General features: G+C 42.0%; 1 protein-coding gene across 1 annotated transcript in view; it reads left to right on the top strand.

The window, feature by feature from the left end:
* The first annotated feature begins 1,722 nt into the window (after positions 1 to 1,722).
* chrna8 (cholinergic receptor, nicotinic, alpha 8) overlaps positions 1,723 to 20,439 on the top strand; it is a 133,995-nt gene continuing 115,278 nt past the window's right edge. Inside the window, exon 1 of the mRNA XM_079811843.1 lies at positions 1,723 to 1,908. Coding sequence (XP_079667969.1) covers positions 1,836 to 1,908 — 73 coding nt within the window. The 5' untranslated portion in view covers positions 1,723 to 1,835. The remainder of the gene's footprint in view (positions 1,909 to 20,439) is intronic.

The raw sequence follows: 20,439 nt of genomic DNA, 5'->3' as shown, positions 1-20,439 counted from the left end.
TTCCTGTCCTCCATCTTGCTATTTGTTAAAAAACTACTTCTTCAAACTCTCCTAGACCGTTTGTCCGATTTTCACCAAAATGTAATCGTATCATCTTCAGGCTGTGCCAACAAAATATTATGGATTTTGCATTTATAGGCAAAACCGTTTTCGTATATCGCTGCGACGAATTTGAGGCATGATGCCAAAATGACTCTTGACGTTGTATCTCTGCAATGCTTTGACATATTGGCATCAATCTTTGCATGTATCATTGTTCCCTTATTCTGACCACACCACATCAATTTCGTAACTGTGCCACCTATTGGTCAAAATTGATAAACCATTAGATTATATTATTAGTGACTCTATAAATGATATTTCAGCCATTTTGCCTAATCTTCTTAAACTGTATAATTGTTCATTGTTGCAGTTAGTCTGACACTCTCAGACTACAATGCATTTTTCAGCCTTTTGCCTAAAATCATCTTAAAATGTGATTAATTGCTCATTGCTGCAGTTGATCTGACACTGCCAGCCATTTTGGCATGTCTTGTCTTCTTCTTTGCGCTTGACCCCGGTATTGCTGCTTGCAGCTATATTTTTATAACTGAATTTCTGTTTAGCCATCTTTTGTATATTAAATGCCATACATTTGCTTATAGTTTCACTAAATGCATTATGCTGTGGGAGACTTTTTTTTTTTTTTTTTACTTGAGATATTATTTAATATTCCAGAAAGAGTATTCTTCTTTAATCAGTGTCTAAACAACAGATCCCCATTGTGACAACTTATCCCAGATAAGTTTGAATTTGAATTCAGAATTTTGAATTCTTGAATCTTGAATCTTGAAACCAGATTGAGTCAGCGTGTTTTAATGCACTGTCTCTTTTCCCCTGGGCAATAAGGCTGAAAATAGCTTTTGTAGTCAAGACTTCAAGGAGGTTTATACAGAACCTGCCTTAAAAAAATTTAACCTAACCTGAAAAATATTTACTGAAGTAGAAGTGTGACATATCCCCGATCTGGGCTATCCCCACAATAATGTCTTAAGGGACATTCCCTCGTGAACATGGCTTTAAGTGATTTGCTCATATGGCACAAGAGACAGGAATCACGAATTAAACCACTAAAAACATCGACATTCCGATTATTAGTTAACGTCTTTAACCTCTAAAATAAATTAACGAGAGAAATGTAATAGCCTTCTTCAGATTTTGTGCAGTGAACACAAACACCTGATGATGCGCTCGGACTACTCATATTTATAAATCCTAACTGAACCAAATAATGATCCATGAAGAATATTGCCCGATAAGAGGTGTTTAAAACTCTCCTCGGATTCAATACTTTAAATGCAGATTTTATAAGCATCGTGCTTTCATGATCCACATCAAGTGACAGAGTGAAGTGAATGATTCCTGCGGATATAGCGCGTGTCCAGATGGCGTCTTTACGCATAATGTAGTAGCGCGTGCAATCCCGTACATTGTTTATGTATTGTAATGCGTAGTGATTAGACTTGGCTGAGATTTATTGGGGGGGGGGGGGGGGGGGGGGGTGTCACAGTTTATGGGTCACAGTTTATAAGGATAATGGTGATTATAGACAAACTGTTCTTTCTTGCATTGCGGCCAGTGAGTGTGTTTGATTTGAAAAATGAAAAGCAAATGAGAGAGAGAGAGAGAGAGAGAGAGAGAGAGAGAGAGAGAGAGAGAGAGAGAGAGAGAGAGAGAGAGAGAGAGAGAGAGAGGAGGGCGCGCGCAAGTGTTACCCACCCAAACACACAGCTCTAATGCTGACAGACTAAAGTTTCGTCGGCTTGTGTGAATAAGGACAACTTCCCATTAACGGAATGATGCAGAATCAAAGACATTTTGGAGTTCTACACCTTGTATTCTTTATATGGACGTCATTTTGTATTAAGGGTAGGTGTTGCTGTTTTTCTAGCTGAAGTAATTTGTGTAACGTGCACTTTACTTAGATTAACGTGAACTCTGCGAAGGTTCATCATATCTAGATGAGTTGATTTTACTTGTTTTAAAACAGCTTGAATACGTAAGTATGACAAAAATAATGACTTAGACTTACCGAATTAGAGCTAGGATGGGTCAATTCACTGCATAACTATATGAGCATTTGTGTTTGTTTTTATGTACTGATTGAGTGTCTGTGTGCGGTTTGCCTTGCAGCACCTCGACCTCTTAATACACCGTAACATCTGGCATAGTCTCACTGACGCACGAACACTGACAAAAAAATATAGCAAAACATCCTTACATCTGCTCGCCAATACGCCGATGCGAGACGCGAACAACCACACTAGCAAGGACAGAAATGATTTATTACCTATAATTTCACGGTAGGCTATTATAGGTTAACTCGTTGCAAGAGTAGCCTGCGCGCGCATAAAGTGCATGTCTGTATGCTCCACTTCCTTTTGATACTTTCAATTAACGCCTTGCACAATAAATCTTTTATGGACGAGTGATATTATGCCTGAGTGGCATTTAATATTGATTAACTCACGTTTCAGACAAAAATTTGGCGACTTGGACCACAGAAAAGCAGACTGATATAAACAGTGAAATGTCCCATTGCTGTTGGACTGTGTATCAGCACAGTGTTTGGAACAACACTCAGCCAAACAAACACATTTTAGGAACAAAACTTTGCAAAAATCCACCTCTCTCACACATTAGCATTGAAACTGCTCCTCTGACGTAGGCCTACAGAAATTGGTTTGTGTCATGATGACTTTTTGGATGAACAACACATTCCTGAGAAATGAAAGAGGTCTCTTTGTGACCTTAATTTCCCTTAAAGCAGGAGCATAATTAAAACCTGTTGATTGATTTTGTCTGGACATTCAGTGTCTGTGTGGGTTTTACTTCTAACCATTTAAGGTCTGGGATTCCCCTAAAACTATTTGCAGAGGTCACTCTCACCCAATGCCCTAAGCATTTCAGCAAAATGACTCTGGTCAGCTCTGTGCCAATTATGGTAATATTGTAATGCTGAGTTAGCAGACTTCTTTAAAAGGTAGAACAGTTGGAGACAAGGGCTCCTGAATTCCTGGACCACTGATGTCTTTTCTTCAATAATAAAATTGTGGGGAGGTGGCAATTTTGTGTGAATTCAATCAATGTGATTTTTACTCAAACAAATGATTTTAACCCGACCCCTAAACCTAACGTAGGTGGAGCATAAGCAGACAATGTACATGAGATTGTATGAATCTATACGAATTAGCTATGATAAAAATGACAAACTGTGACACTGTGTACATATGTGAGAACCAATGCTTTTGAAAGCAGGAATATACTAATGATGTTGTTTTGTTGTTAATGGCATTGGTATTAATTTTCCTTATATTGGCAGACATGTCATTTTAACCAAAATTCTGACAATATTCACACCGCACTCCCAGCTATCATCGAGAGCTAGACTTTATACCATGACCTTAAAATCCCATAGACCAGCAGCTTACACTATTTGGCTGAGAGAAAATGGTCAGCATGCAGATTAGAGAGAGATGGCAGTCCTATGTTTTGCCTTAGTAACATTTAGTTGAAATGACTTGCCTGGTCTAGTAAGCCAGTCCTCATCATCATGTTAGTAACCAGTGTTGGGGGTAACGCATTACAAGTAACTTGAGTTACGTAATAATATTACTTTTTCAAGTAACTAGTAAAGTAACGCATTACTTTTCAAATTTACAACAAAATATCTGAGTTACTTTTTCAAAAAAGTAACGCAAGTTACTTTTTCACATTTATTTGACTGACAGCTCTCCTGCCCCCATGTTGTGAAAAATAAGAGGAGAGGCGTTGTGTGTAAACATGATGGTTATTGTAGTTCTAGACTAAATGTGAGCATTTACTCATCTCACTTGCACAATAAAGATTCTGTACTCCTCAAAATGAATAAAATCCGTCAAATGCAAAATCAGAGTACTCAAACCTCAAATATATAAATGTTAAATAAAACAAATATTTTTATGCATTTAATCTACCTTTATTGACCAATGTCGTGCTGCTGACCTTTGATGATTCAGTTAAGCCATGAGCAAAAATTACTAGATTTTTTGTTTTTATTGGTAAAACGTTTTTCTCCTGCGTCCTATTCTTCCATTATCCAGAATGGCAGCACATTTATACCTCAGCCTGAGGCCTATTATTTCAATTTTGGTATGAAGAGGTCTTTACATTTGCACAAAAAATGACTTTTTTTGCTATTAAAAAACAAAACAAAAAAGCAAGCCCAGCCCAGGTGAGAAAAAGTAACGCAAAAGTAACGTAACGCATTACTTTTCCTAAAAAGTAACTAAGTAACTCAATTAGTTACTTTTTAAGGGAGTAACGCAATATTGTAATGCATTACTTTTCAAAGTAACTTTCCCCAACACTGTTAGTAACATACCCCACTGATTGTATCAATATTTAATTAAAAAACGTATGGCAAAAAATGTACGCTTCTGGGACTCTCTTCAAATAGATGTTGGAACATAGACATAGTGATTTGCTCTGATTCAAATGCATGCAAGAGCATCAAATATTCCAATTCATTGCAATGGGGTTCAGTGAACTTGAACACCAAACCCACCCAACTTATAAACTATTTCTACTTGAACCTCACTTTGTGAACTGGGTCATTGTACATCATATTTTCATGTTTAAGGTTTAAGGTTTCAAGAAGGCGTTACCAAAAAAAGCTTCAAAGGGGACCTATTATGCAAAATTCACTTTTAAATGGTGTTTGAACATAAATGTGTGTAGGCAGTGTGTGTACACAGCCACCCAGAATGGTAAAAATCCACCCACTCCTCATTTTTAATCCCCATAAATCATAATCATTGGGTGCATCTCAATCAGCTCCCTAGATGAATCAGTATATCGTATACACGAATTCGGGCACTAGTAAGGACGGTAAAGGACGCTGGCTCACTACACATTGGGACACTGATAACTCTATTTCCGGCGACATGACAACATCCTCATTGTACAACTTCATTACTGGTATTTATGAACAACAGCTGAGCTTATTTCTTTCTGACATTACTTGTAACGTTATTTGAAGTGAAGATAATGGGTAGACGTTCCGTCTAGGTGCTAATTCTGGGTTTATTACCAGGTTCACTCAGGTGTGTCGGCCAGAACACCACTTAAGGCCAAATCTCCAGAGTATGAAATGAAGAGAGGAGAGATAGTTCTTTTTATTCTGTTTATTCCTTCTTCTTTCTTGTATAAGTGAATTTAAAGGTGAGTATAATTTCGAGTGTGGTTTCTATAAAGATAGAATGAATACAAATGAATAAAGGAAACATATGCATACACTCATTCTTCCTTAAGCACTAATACACATTACAAACATAAAATAAACAGTAGTCAGAATATGACTATATCTCTTAAACTAAATGTAAGCAGAGAGAAAGGATTCAAACACTTATCAGATTTTCTACCATGCATTAAGTTACAAATAATGTAGATAGAATTTACTGTCGTCTATGATATACTTTAAAGCATCAATAGCGGTCCAGATAATGATATCTAACATCACTTAATATTTTATTCAACTACAGAATACTTAACATTCATCACATCAAGTATTGAATGAAGTAAACATGTCTAAACCCATTTAACCCGACGCAGTCTGATGGACCGAAGCTAGAAAGTAACGTGCGAACGTGGATATAATTAACACAACGGTCGTATAGCGACACTTACACTCCTAACTCTCATCCATATCGAATATCAAAATAACAGCCGACAAAGAAATACAATATCTCGAGTAATGCAGCAGATTTACTTACTTCTTTCATTCACGCACACTCTGAGGAAAATGTCACTCACAATAATCCAACCGACCGATGATCTCTATCATACTGAATACTAACTGCGTGACAACCGACTGATCATCTCTATCGTACTGCATACTAACTGCGTAACGTCAGATATAGTATACAAACCAGCGCGCGCTCTCGCTACCCTATTACACGCACTGAATAAACGGGAGTGAAAGTGAAACATAAAGCACATTATGGTCAACTGTACTAAATAATAGCAACACCAACATAACTTTGGGGCCTTTTCTACAGCCGCCCCCAAATGTATGTAATACATTTGCTCGTCACTAAAGGCAACAAAGTTCTATGGCTGGGGTGTAGTGGCAGGTGTGGAACCGTCTCCATCTTCTCCAGAAGGAAGTGCAGGGAGGACAACTAGCCTGGCAACTGGCCGGGTGTAGATTCTCTCCTTCACCTTTACATCAGCGGACCTGATGTGCCCGTCAGAGCTGGGATGAGTCTTGACTACTTTCCCAATGGGCCAGAGGGACCTCGGAAGATGCGGATCAGCGATCATCACTACACAGTCCCTTGCAATATCAGCTGGTGTAGCCTGCCACTTCTGGCGAGCTTGTAGACTCGGCACATAGAGTCGGATGAAACGGGCCCAGAAGTGATCAGCCAAAATTTGGGAGTGTCTCCAACGGCGGCGACAGATGAGCTCACTTTCGGGGTAGACTACCTGAGGTAGCGATCCATCAGGCCGCCCCATGAGAAGAACACTAGGAGTCACTGGATCTGGGTCGCTGGCATCTGAAGACACATAACCCAAGGGTTTACTGTTAAGGATCCCTTCCACCTCAATAAGTACGGTCCGCAGCACTTCTTCTGGAACAGGCTGAGCACCAACTGTGGCATAGAGTGCGCTCTTAACTGAGCGTATCTCCCTCTCCCACACTCCTCCGAAATGGGGAGCTGCTGGTGGGTTAAAGCGGAAGAAGATCTTCTGTGGTGCAAGGAGATGTTGTAGTTCTTTAGACATTTCAACGAAAGCTTCACGGAGTTCTCGCTCCCCTCCCTTGAAATTTGTCCCCTGATCGGAGAACAGCTCTGCAGGCGTTCCTCTACGGGCAATAAACCGACGAAGGGACATCAGGAAAGCATCCGTATCAATAGAGGTCAGGAGGTCCAAGTGCACCGCCCTAGTTGTGAGGCACTTGAAAATGATCCCCCATCTCTTCTCCCGGCGCCGGCCCACCTTGATCTCAAATGGCCCAAAGCAGTCCATCCCCGTAGAATAGAAGGCAGGCTTGAAAAGGCGCAGACGGGCTGATGGCAAGTCTGCCATCTTCGGCACTGCAGGTTTTGCCCTCCATCGTCGACAGTCAGCGCAGCTATACTGATAGCGCCGAATAGCCTCACGCCCTCGCAGGATCCAGAAGGAGCGCCGAAGCTCGGCGAACACCCGCTCTGGTCCTGGGTGGCGGAGGCGGTTATCAAAGTCTTGAATCAAGAGCGTAGTTACTCGATGACCTGGGTCCAAGATGACTGGATGAAGAGTGGTCAGTTCTAGGCCTTCTGCTCGACGGAGTCGTCCTCCAACACGTATAAGCTCTCCCTTTTCATCCAGCTCTGGAGACAGCGTGCGAAGTCGACTGTAGCTGGGGACAGGTTTCCCAGCTTTCAGGAGGCTGTACTCCTGCTGAAAACTATCCCTCTGAGCCCTCTGAAGTATTAACTGTTCAGCCTGTCGGTAGTCTTTAGCTGTGGGCTTATCATTAGAGTTGGCCGCCCCATACAGCTCCTGCACTGTCCCTTCCAACAACTCCTTCCACGAGCCAAATTGGCCCAGGTCTGAAGTTGACTGGCTTGATGCAACAGCGGCGACCCCACAGAAGATAGACTTGCGCAGCTCTGAGGTATCTTCTGCTTGGTCAACAGTGGGGTCCTCTGGCCATGAGTCTGGACTGGTCAGGAGGAAGGCTGGTCCCAAGCTCCATCTATTTGGCTGAATAAGCTCTCGCAGCTTCTTACCTCGTGTTACGTCATCCGCAGGGTTTCTTGCGGTATCAACATATCTCCAGGCATGCCCGTCAGTCAGCTCCTGTATCTCGGCCACGCGGGTGCCTACAAAGACCTTGAACCGGCAGGATTCAGACCTCAGCCATGTCAGCACCGTTGTGGAATCTGACCAAAGAGTTGTCCGATCAATGTGGATGGTAAGCTCCCTCTTCAGCATCTGTGAGAGCTGTGCACCAGTAAGGGCAGCACAGAGTTCTAATCGGGGCATAGAGTGAAATCGCTTAGGAGCGATTCTGGAACGGGCCATCAGGAATGACAGATACACTTCACCATGTCGGTCAGTGGTCCGGAGGTACGCCACTGAACCATACGCCTCTTCTGAGGCGTCGCAAAATACATGCACCTCTCTCTGAAGACTGGAAATGTCTACAGACTTTGGCAAGTACGGTCGGGGCAGGGTGACTTGAGGTAAGACTTGCAGTTCCTCTTCCCAGTCTTTCCATCGCTGCAGAAGCTCCTGTGGCAGTAGTGGATCATCCCATCCCCTGTGTTTGTCCCAAAGGTGTCGGACGATTATCTTAGCCCTGGTGGTGTAGGGTAGGATGAAGCCCAATGGATCATACTGACTCGACAGCACCTTGTAGATATTACGCATTGAGGGGACACCGTACTCCACATGACGATGCTTGTAACCAAGAACATCAGTCTGGAAGAGCCAGCTTAGCCCTAGAGTAGATTCTGGAGTATCGATCTGGTTCTGAGCCAGCCACAGCTCAACACTAGCAGAGCAACTCTCTTCTGGTAGGTGACTTATTACACCTGGTTCATTGCTGGCCCACTGGCGTAGATCGAAGCCTGCAGACGCAAGAAGGGCTCGTAGTTTGTCGACTAGATGCCTCGCCTCAGCAATCGTGGGAACACTCTGGAGGCAGTTATCTACATAAAAACATTTCTGAACTGATATCCTCACATCTTCATCTGGCTGGCTGTTATCAGAGACATGGCGCTGTAAGGCAAATGTGGCACAGCAGGGGCTACATGTTGTACCAAACGGTAGCACCTGCCACTCGTACACTGCAGGAGGTCCTTCTTGACTGATGTCGCGCCAAAGAAATCTGAGCAGAGCACGATCTTCTGGGAGGAGGCGAACTTGGTGAAACATGCCTCTAATGTTTCCGCTAACTGCAACTGCATGCTCTCGGAATCTTAGCAGAACTCCCAGTAGTGATGCTCCTAAGGTCGGCCCAGGCAGTAGATGGTCGTTGAGGTTCTGCCCTCGATACTGATAGGAGCAGTTGAATACCAGCCTATTCTTGCCATTATGGCTCACCATATGGTGAGGGATATACCATTCCTCGCAACCTTCCTTGTCTGAAACTTTCGGTCCACACTTGATGACAGAGCCCGCCTTTATTAGTTTCTCCATCTCAACTCTGTAGGCTTCTGCTCGTGCAGGATCTCTGGCAAGTCGCCTCTCTACACTTCGTAAACAGGGCATGACAGCTTCTTTGGTAGCCTGAAAGAGCGGCATGTCTTTCCGGCGGAGCAGTGGGGTTGCGTAACGGAGAATGCCATCAACCTCTACCCTGATGGTTTTGGTCTCCAGGATGCTGATGGCCTCTTGGTCCTGCCTTGAACGAGTAACTAGTTTCTCGCTTCTGAATGGAACAATGTCGACCTGCCATAATCTCTCAACTTGTTTCATAAGCTCGCTCACCTGGGGTGTTACCCTTGTAAATAGACATTGCTGGGATTGGGCATGGTGACGGACTACACTCGCTGGGCCCTGCAGAGTCCAGCCCAGCCTTGTGCGGATGGCAGCAGGCCCACCTGGCGGTCCCAATCTGACAGGTTCAATGGGAGTGATGAGATGGGGATGGTCACTCCCAATGAGAAGCAGGGGTTTGACCTTTATAAAAGTCCGTATGGGAAGGCCAGTGAGGTGCTTGTAGGTGTTCCGGAGTTGCTCCATGGGGTAAGTATGGGCAGCTAGTCCAATACGATCACTAGTGAATGCACCTGTAATCTTAAACTTGTTCTTCGGCTTTAAGGGTGAAGAAATAAAGAATGACACTGATGCACCACGGAGGGTCTGCACTTCCTCTCTAATTGTGCGTAGTGGTAGGTCCTCTTGAATCCCCTGAACACCTAGCTTCTCTGCAGCATCTGACAACAGCATAGTTCTCTCTGAGCCGTCATCAGTATGGCATAGGTGTTGATTGATTGGTCACCATGGTGGATGCGGACTTTGACAACTTTCAGAAGGACCCGACTGCCTTCAGTGGGTCTGTCTAAGTACAGAACCTCGGTTGTGCCCCTGGTGCCTTGGCTTTCCACTGCTGGTGTTGATGCTGCTTCTTCGGATGACCTTACATTCACCTCATGCAGAACCTGAAGATGTTTCCTTTGGCAGAGGCTGCATGTCTTTTTTAAGTTGCACTGGGCCGCCTGGTGTGGCCGTGCACATCGCCAACACCTCTTGTTACTTTTTATCCATTCAGTCAGCTGATCCTTTGTTAGCCTGGATACCTCTGTGCACTGGCTAAGGTAGTGTTTCTCATTATTGCAGAATGGACAATATGGCTTGCTCTTGTTCCCTTTAAAAGAGCTACTTGGAACTGGAGCCTCAGATTCCTTAACAGTGTCCTTTGCCCCATGGAGAACAGTAGTAGGTTGCTTACCCTTCCTACCCTCGTATCTGGACACCGGCTTCTCCCAAGCTCCTCTCACAGCTAACTGTCCTTCAGAGTCCTGGCACCAAGACTCGTATTTCAACCAATCTGAAAGATTATTTAAGGTGTGGGTTTGTGTACCCTGATGGTACATGCAGCGGCGAAACTCTGCTCTCTGCTCAGGCGGCAGCTTGCTCAGCAGACGAGCAACATGTGAGCCACATTGTAGTTCCACTTCACCCTCGTGGCCTAGTGTCTTCAGCATCCCCACCAGTGATTGTATCCGGAGTGCAAACTTCTCAAATGCAGCAAAGTCTCCCCGCTTTATGTCCGGTGAGTCCATCACAGCAGCAATACGCCTCAGAGCTATCTGATGTGGCCGGCCGAACTTGTCATTGAGGGCAACCATTGTGTCTGAGAAGGGTGTTGGGGAGTTAAGGTAAGCATCTGCTATTAACCTGGCTTCTTCTAGTTGCAGGTGATCGACCAACACTTGATACTTAAACAGCTCCGATGCATCATGTGGTAGGAGGTTTTCCAATGAGATCTTGAGCCGCGCAAACTCACTTGGGTCCCGACTTGAGAAGTTGCGGATTGTTGGGCGTGGCCCACGGTAACTTGACTCTGGGATACTGTAGTTACGACCCTGAGGTGAGCTAAAAGGCGGGGCCTGTAACCATGCCATGCCTGGATGTCGCTGTTTGGGCGCTAGGTTGCAGCCAAGCTCACTCCGTTCACCACCATAAGCAGTAGGGTACTTGGGCTCCGCTGGAGGTAATCCGTGTGGCTGCGGCAGAAACTGAACAGGCTTGAACCAGGGAGGTGGATGATGGGCAGTGTCATCCCAAGGCCTGGCGGTGGGAAGGGCCCCACGTGCGGAGTGATTAACTTGTGGCTGGCCCACAAACATATCAGGAGCTGGGGCTGGCAGTGCTTTTTCCCTAATTCTTGGAACCTCATCCATCCTACTAACAAGCGAATGTGCTATAGGTTGGTCACTAGGGAGAGGCTCGTCCATGTCTGGGTCTGGCCATGGTGGTGGTGCAGGCCAATCATCCTCTTCCTCAGCTTTAGATTCGCATTCAACAGGTGGCCGTGGCGACATCACCGTTAACTCTGGCTTTCTGGTATGAATAGAGGTTGGACTCTGCATGTTGCGGACAGCATCTACTAACTGTTTCATGTCTGCTCGCAATGCTCTAAGTTCGACTAAGTCTGATGCCATGTGCTGCTGTGTCTGCTGCAGAAGGTGTCTTCCATGACGAATGTCATCTAACTCCGCTCGGCTCTCCTCCTGTGAATGCATGGGGTGCAGCGCTGGAGGCAGGGGAGTAGAGTAATCTTGTAGCTGTTCCCTAAACTCTCTCTCTGAAACCCGCTGGGGGGCTAGCTGATTCCTCTGGCTGTGCTGTTGGTTCTCCGCCCTATAGCTCAGGTCCATCTCCTGAAGAATAGCATCCCGCCTCTGCAGGCGAAGGGAAGAGTCATAAGGGGAGGTGAGGGGTGTCATCCTGGCATTTCCCTCCTGGTGAGTACTCTCTAATTCCTCTCTGTACCTCTCTCCGATGTAGCCCCTATGATCAACCTCAAAATCTGCATAGCGCACAGGTGGGCGAATGTGCCGTTTGGGACGTGCACCACAAACATCATACTCTGGATGTAATTCCATCTCTGACGTGAACCCAGTAATCCGGCTCGAAGGACCATCAATGAAGTGAAGATAATGGGTAGACGTTCCGTCTAGGTGCTAATTCTGGGTTTATTACCAGGTTCACTCAGGTGTGTCGGCCAGAACACCACTTAAGGCCAAATCTCCAGAGTATGAAATGAAGAGAGGAGAGATAGTTCTTTTTATTCTGTTTATTCCTTCTTCTTTCTTGTATAAGTGAATTTAAAGGTGAGTATAATTTCGAGTGTGGTTTCTATAAAGATAGAATGAATACAAATGAATAAAGGAAACATATGCATACACTCATTCTTCCTTAAGCACTAATACACATTACAAACATAAAATAAACAGTAGTCAGAATATGACTATATCTCTTAAACTAAATGTAAGCAGAGAGAAAGGATTCAAACACTTATCAGATTTTCTACCATGCATTAAGTTACAAATAATGTAGATAGAATTTACTGTCGTCTATGATATACTTTAAAGCATCAATAGCGGTCCAGATAATGATATCTAACATCACTTAATATTTTATTCAACTACAGAATACTTAACATTCATCACATCAAGTATTGAATGAAGTAAACATGTCTAAACCCATTTAACCCGACGCAGTATGATGGACCGAAGCTAGAAAGTAACGTGCGAACGTGGATATAATTAACACAACGGTCGTATAGCGACACTTACACTCCTAACTCTCATCCATATCGAATATCAAAATAACAGCCGACAAAGAAATACAATATCTCGAGTAATGCAGCAGATTTACTTACTTCTTTCATTCACGCACACTCTGAGGAAAATGTCACTCACAATAATCCAACCGACCGATGATCTCTATCATACTGAATACTAACTGCGTGACAACCGACTGATCATCTCTATCGTACTGCATACTAACTGCGTAACGTCAGATATAGTATACAAACCAGCGCGCGCTCTCGCTACCCTATTACACGCACTGAATAAACGGGAGTGAAAGTGAAACATAAAGCACATTATGGTCAACTGTACTAAATAATAGCAACACCAACATAACTTTGGGGCCTTTTCTACATTATTTAAAGTACATTATGATAAATACTTTGCTGGTTACATATACGTGCAACATTTCAGCCATAAATAAATTATAAATGTTGTCTAGATTGTGTTCAATACCTGTTTAACGATGTTTGTTTATCCTGAAATATAATAAAATAATGCTTTCTTTTTTAAAAAACATATATGGCATGTCGTTATCGGTCGTTATGTGTAGTAAGTTGGCTTTCGTGATTTAAGTTTCACGCTTGCGTTAAGTGAGCATAGAGAGCATTGATGCACCCTGGGTTTTGTGTTTTTAGGGAGCCAACATTTCAGGGCACTAGAAGGATTCTGCAATTGAGACAGTCCTTAAAATGGCCGACTCCCTGATCAGCGCCCTGACTACTGAACTAGGGAGCTGATTGAGATGCACCCAGTGTCTTAGAACAAGCCATTTGCAGATGCTACTTTTCGTGACGTCACAAAATGCCTAGGCCCTGCCCACGACTGCTGACGGACTCTACCTCTTAGCATAGACCCCGCTCTCAGTTAGCTGTACACAGCCATTTTCTATGCTCTGGAGCAGCTGTAGTGATAAGATACTCTTCATTTACTCCCGGCAACTGAGCCACTGAAGACGCAGTGGATTCATTTAGTTTATAATGGGAACGTGTCCCTCAAGTTACCTAAAATCATTCATGTTTGTGCTAATCATTTTACACCAGACTAGGGATGTAACGATTCAGTCGGATTGAGATGTTAAACGAATCACACATTTTAAACAGCAGAGACGCTGAAACCATATACGAGGTCACACACTTTACAAGCACGATAGCAACGAGAAAGTTGTAGCTAGCGTTACGGACTGTGCGTGTGCACTGGTGCGAAGAAGAGTGAAATAAACAAATGTTCATTCATATGGAAATTGGGCGCGAGCACACCGGTGTGCACACGCAGTGTTGCCAGATTGGGTGGGATCCCATCCAATTGGGCGGTTTTGAATTTGATTGTGCGAAAGGGCCATCTTGTGAAAAGGGCCATAATAGGTCCCCTTTAAAAACTCAAAGGTTCTTTGAGGAATATAAAGTCATCATGGATTATTTAAGTAAGTTCTCCTTATATAGAACGCTTTTGGCATAAACACTTCTTTACAATTGAGTCAGGAACCCTAAGGTTCTATATATATATAACCTTCTTTTCTAAGAGCATATGACATGGCATTAAGATTTGTCATCATAGAAATTACTGGAATACTGAAGCTAAACCTCTTAACCCTTAAACAGGTCACATTCGCCACAGGATACTTACTCTTTAATCTATTGTAGGAGGCATGAGAGAGAATTTTTCATCCAATTCTGTTATCATCATCATCATCAGTTTAGTCTGTTTGGAGTATGTGGGTCACATGACTTGATAAATAATTTTCTGTGCTCGTTTTGTCAGTTTGACCTGAAGCCAACATGTCCACCCATAGTGCTGGACATTCTGACTTTGTAGAAAGTATGCATGCATTAATTTTACTTCAGAGATATTCAATTAAAAAAGTCTCTTCAGAAAAATTGGACTAAACTGCTTAATTCATATGGATTAGTTTTACAATCTCTTTAGGAACTTTTTGAAGCGTCAAAGTGTCAGTTGTGTAGCTGTCTTACGGGTTTGGACCGACATGAGGGTGAGTAATTAATGACAGAATTTTCATTTTTGGGTGAACTATCCTTTTAAGTCCAGCTGATATAAAATGTGACAGGAAATAATTTTTTGCTGATCATTTTCCACTCTTGCCTGTTTAAGGGTTACTTGGCACATGTTTTTAGGCATATACAGTAATTCACACACCTACCTGTATGCTGTTTAAGGTTGCCAAGCAACACTGTAACTTGGCACTTTAAGAATTAACTGATGTTCGGTCACAGGTGTACACATATCAGAATTTAGATTCTAGTATGTGAGTTGCAATTAGCCTAAACAAAGCTGTGAGAAAGGTGCCCCTCCTAAAAGAGTTCTAAATTAGACTGGTTCTCCAATATAGGGACCACACACCCACACAACAGCTGGACCTTCTGATGCACACTGCATCATAAACAATGTAAACCCAGTTTTACATTGATTGAGTGCTATGCAAATGCCAGGGGTCAGAACATTACCAGATTGCTGAATTGGGCACTTATGAGGAAGAACTAGTAGCTGAACTTACCAAGGTTTTCCAAAGTTATTCTTTGTTTTTTTTTTAGTTTTTTTGAGAGTCAGTAGCAAGTACAACGTATCCTTGAGCACAGCTGTGTGTACCAGGGCTGCTCAATACTGTTCATGTAGATCTATAAAGACTGGTCTGAAACTGAACCAAGTAAGCAAGAATCCAAGTTGATTTCCAATCTCGTCTTTTCAGACAAACAAATTTCTGGGTGTGTGAGGCTACACACATACACATACACATACTGCATGTGATGTATTTGGGTAAAAATTCCACTATATATTGCAGGAAAAGATTTGGCAGAGGCATTTTGCACCTCTGCATTATAGCCCACTCATATTAGTGTTAAATAATCCTGATTACAATATTGGCTAAATAATCATGATTATGATTTTTGCCATAATAGAGTAACCCTAGATGCAATTATTTAAACCATTTCTCCTAATATAGAACCTTTTTGGCATTCCACTATAGTGTTATATTGAAGGAAAATAATATAATAAAATATTTGGCATTGACATCTTTGTGCACAACTGTTCTGTATACAATCATCACTTAATGCAGACAGCAATTGGAAGCCAGTTGAGTGAGAAAAAGAGAGGACTAACATGAGCCACTAAGGTCTAACTTGAAGACAACATGCATCTGGTAAATTTTTAAGGTTTAATGCTGCATATAGGAAAAAGCACTGCTGCAGTCAGTCAGCATAGAAAAGGTCTGATTTGCCTAATATTGTAGAGCAGAGGTTCCAAAACTTTTTAATACTAGGATCCACTAAAAACATTTTAGAGTGAAATATGAGAGTAAAAAAAAACACACATTTATTATATTTTCACATATACATACATACATGAACTATAATTTCAGGAAGACACATGGATCTCACTGCTCATTTCCTTCTAAAAAAAGTAGTTTCATATTTATCGCAAAATACTAATTACCAGTTTACCACTTAAATGTACTATTTTATAAATAGATTTAGAGTAAATCCAATCAACAGAGAAGTAAGTTAGTTATTAGAAAATTATATTTTCACATCATGTTAATTTACAACAAACATGTTTACTACAAAAATGTCTTACTTGTCATCTGATTATGTAACAAATTAAATTTTTTATGTTCTGTAATAGTTATTAAATGAAAAATAAAAACATGTTACAGATTAGGCCTGGGTTTCAATTATACTGTAATGATGAATAGCTATAATTAAAAAAAATTAATCCATCCATTCAACAGAGGCATCAGTATTTGGTATTAGTAATACATGGCCTACATTCATAGTACACTTAGTATAATGATAAACAAACAATTAAAATATATATAAAATAATGTTCCCATTTCCAAATGACCAGGAACAATTTTTCCCAGGAACCCTTTTCCCCCAGACCTGCTGTCTATGTTTCCATTGCGTGTTTCCATCTAAAGTACCGTGAAGATTAGTCCGGTGACGTAGGACTGTGCGCAACTTTCCAGAGCCCACTGGATTTTGTCCTCCTCATATAAGCTTAATAAAGCCTCAAACTCATCGTCGGTGCATTGTTTTGTTTTTTAAACTCCATTGTTTATTCGAATAGCAAACAACTCTTACTGCACGCACCGCAACAGACTTTTAGGTTGAAATAAAATGCTCAGTGAACCAATCAGCATGTTCAGCGCCCAAGTCCCACCCCTGAAAGTTCCTGAACTTTGAAAAAGTACTACCTTGCAAGCAGGGCCGTTTTGAGGGCGTCATTTTTACCTGGAACATTATTTAGACCCTGGTTCCTGCGGTCGAAACACACAGAGTACCACCCCAAAGTCCCTAGTTCCTGGGGAAACGTGGCTTTAGAGATTAAATGTGAAAATACAGACCATTTCACAAACACATTACCCTGGATCTTAGCTAGACAGGACATGTACAGTAGATGTCCTCAGAGTTGACAAATCTTAAAACCAATGATTTGTAGGACATTAATGTAAAGTTAATAAGGTTAATATTTCACACTCTAAACAGCGTGTGACCTTATTTAGGCTCCAAAAAGCAGAGAACATGAGAATAAGGGATTAGTCACTTTCCAGGGTCTCTTTACCCCGATTCTCTCTCCTCTGCCCGTTTTAGCCCAGTACTGCCATTACTGAATGAGTTTATTTGGAAAGTGTGCTTTTTTTAGCCCTGTCCCCCATCTATATCTTGTTTTTCATCAGGGAAAGAGTGGTGTGATAGCCATTCAGCTTTTAAAGCCAGACGTTTATCACTAATCTGGACTATATCACAATCCTACCGAGAGTGAGCTGACCCATTTATTCCACAGGGATTTTCTCTTTCTCTCTCTTTTTCTCACTCACTTTTTTCCAAACGCATAAGGTGCAACTTGATGTGTTATTAGACCGGATGATTTGATGTTTGAGTCAAAGAATATCTTGTTCCTGATCAGGATTCCATATAAAATGATTTGCTCTTTATCCTCAGTGGAGAAGGAGAGTAATAAAATTGGTCATTTTTCACATACAAGTGTACCAGAAGATTAAGGTGGAATTTACAGCGTTTCTGATTCTGATCTAACTTGTGCCGCCATAATCATACTTAGATAAATCCCCATAAAAGGCCTGGAATATGAGTAAGCAAACACTAGCAAAGGACATCTCCGTCTGATGCTTTCCAGCAGAAGATGTAATAGCAGAAGGGATAGTGGGTCATCTCCTCAGAGGCGAACAAGTTCATGTCCACTCGGCCATACCTCTGCTATATGGACTCCACCACTTGTGGATGGAGTCACCATTCCCTGGGCCTCAGCCCCTGCCTCGACAGGATAACTGCTCCCAAGTTTGCATGGCCTGGAATGTAAACTGATCTCAGCGACTTGAATCTCTCCTCTGCCTAGAGCAGGATCTGCTGCGCCTGCTTGAAAAGGGGGCGGGAACACAGACCGCCCTGATGATTTATGTAAAAAAAGACTACCGATGCATTGTCTGTGCTGACCAACACATGATAGCCCCTCAGGTGTGGAAGGAAGGGCTTCAGAGGTAGAAACACTGCCCTTATTTCCAAGAAATGTATGTGCCAATGAAGATGAAGGTCCCCCCAAAGTTGTCGAGAACCTCACCCCATCCTGTGAGGGAGGCATGCGTCAATAAAGTCTTGTGACGCAACACGTTCTGAGAGCCTGGCCCTTGTTCAGGAAACATGCCTCCTTCCAAGGTTGTAGAGGACGAGGCCCGCGGCACATGATTCTTACGACCCTAGAGGGATAATTTAGAGGATGGAATCCTCTGATTTTGAGCTAGAACTGGAACGGTCAGGGGGAGAGACAATAAACATTTGCATTTTCAACATATTAGACATACAAATTAGAGTGAATGTGTGCACATTTTAAAATAAAAATATTTGCAAATAGTTTTGATTACTTCATAACTACTATTAGACCTAGAACTTCTTTTACTATTCTTATTTATGTATTCCCTTAAATCCCTTTTAATACTTTATTTAATTGTGCCGTGTATTTATGGTCTCAGTGATGCGCTATGCTATGTCACGATGTCCAAATGTTCTTCCAATCAAAGATTGACGTATATGTGCTTCAGGCAAAGGCTCACGCGAAGCATTCCCATAGCATCAAACTATGACACGGCATTCTACTCGAAAGTGAACTCTACAGTATTTTGGCACAAATCCATTTGTGAAGTGAGAGTCAAACATTTAAACATGTACCATAAAAGGCCTGGACTATGAGTAAGCAAACACAAATACACACACATGCAAAGGACATCTGCGTCTGATGCTTTCCAGCAGAAGATGTAATCAGAGAAATAAGAGAAATTAAAAAAGGAAAATCATCTTTCTTTCTCTCTTATACTGTCCTTTCTGTCTCTCAGACTTACTGTACATGTATCCTTCTCTTTCCCCTAATACAGTTGTTCTCTCAACTCGTGGGTTAAGACCCGAAATGTGTGGAACTTTAATGCTGACGTTGCCACGCCACAAGACAATGCCTGCCCCACAAGGCTGTGTTACTGCACAGACAGACACAAATTAATTTGTGAAGTGAGAGTCAAACATTTAAACATGTAAACATTACTTTACATCCCTCATCCTCAAAAAACCTTTAACAAACCTTTGAAAAGTAAAAAAACACTGTTGTCGTACTGTGTCACCACTTGATGTCCAATGTTAAACAAAACTAGTCAAGACCACTGCACTTATACGCTCTTTCACTATTCTTAGTTCTCTTTTTCTCTTCCACTTCTTTTCACTTTATGTCCAGCTTTGTCTTTTTACCAGTCTCGCTGTCACAAAGCTTCCATTGAGCTCCCTTCGCTATTATGTTTCAGCATTTGCATGAAGTTCAAAAAATCACATTATTACACTATCACTGTCAGGTTCAGACTCTCTGAAAGCTTGCTGATCTCATAGCCACCCATGTCCCTCTGGAGTCCCCTTGATTGTTGTTAGGGGGTTAAGCACTGTATGCTAGCACTCAAGTGAGGTGTGAGGAAAAGTTCAGTGAGCGGCTGGCTGAAGTGGCATATACTTGTTCCAGTCTGTTTAAATATGTAATGTCACTCTGCCCCACATTGTGTTTCACAGAATCTGTTTCTCAGATGATTTATTTACCCACTTCTTTTGTGATTTGTATTCGTAATTAATGGTCTTTTGTCTATTTTTAACTAATTATGTTTTATGTAAGATTCCTAATTATTTCATATTATTAGCATCTAATGCATACGTTATGGAAGCAATAGATAGATAGATAGATAGATAGATAGATTGATTGATAGATAGATAGATAGATAGATAGATAGATAGATAGATAGATAGATAGATAGATAGATAGATAGATAGATAGATAGATAGATAGATAGATAGATAGATAGATTCTTCTAAACATTATGTGCTTACAAAGTTGATTAAATGGGTTTGTTACCCCGAGGCAATAGAGGGTTAATCAATGACGGCACATACATTGTAATGAGAGTGTGCTGACCAGTGGGGAAAAGGATTTAAATAAGTAATGAAATTTAACAAACGCGACTAAAAGACTTATGTGCCATAGATGTGACCAGGATAGAGTTGGTCTGAGAAACAACAGCCACAGTATCTCTTTCTTGGTCTCCATC

The sequence above is a fragment of the Gobio gobio genome (assembly GCF_949357685.1).
Source record: "Gobio gobio genome assembly, chromosome: 3".
Lineage (NCBI taxonomy): Eukaryota > Metazoa > Chordata > Actinopteri > Cypriniformes > Gobionidae > Gobio > Gobio gobio.
The sequence above is the reverse complement of the archived record's forward strand: the minus strand, read 5'-3'. Positions and strand labels throughout refer to the sequence as shown.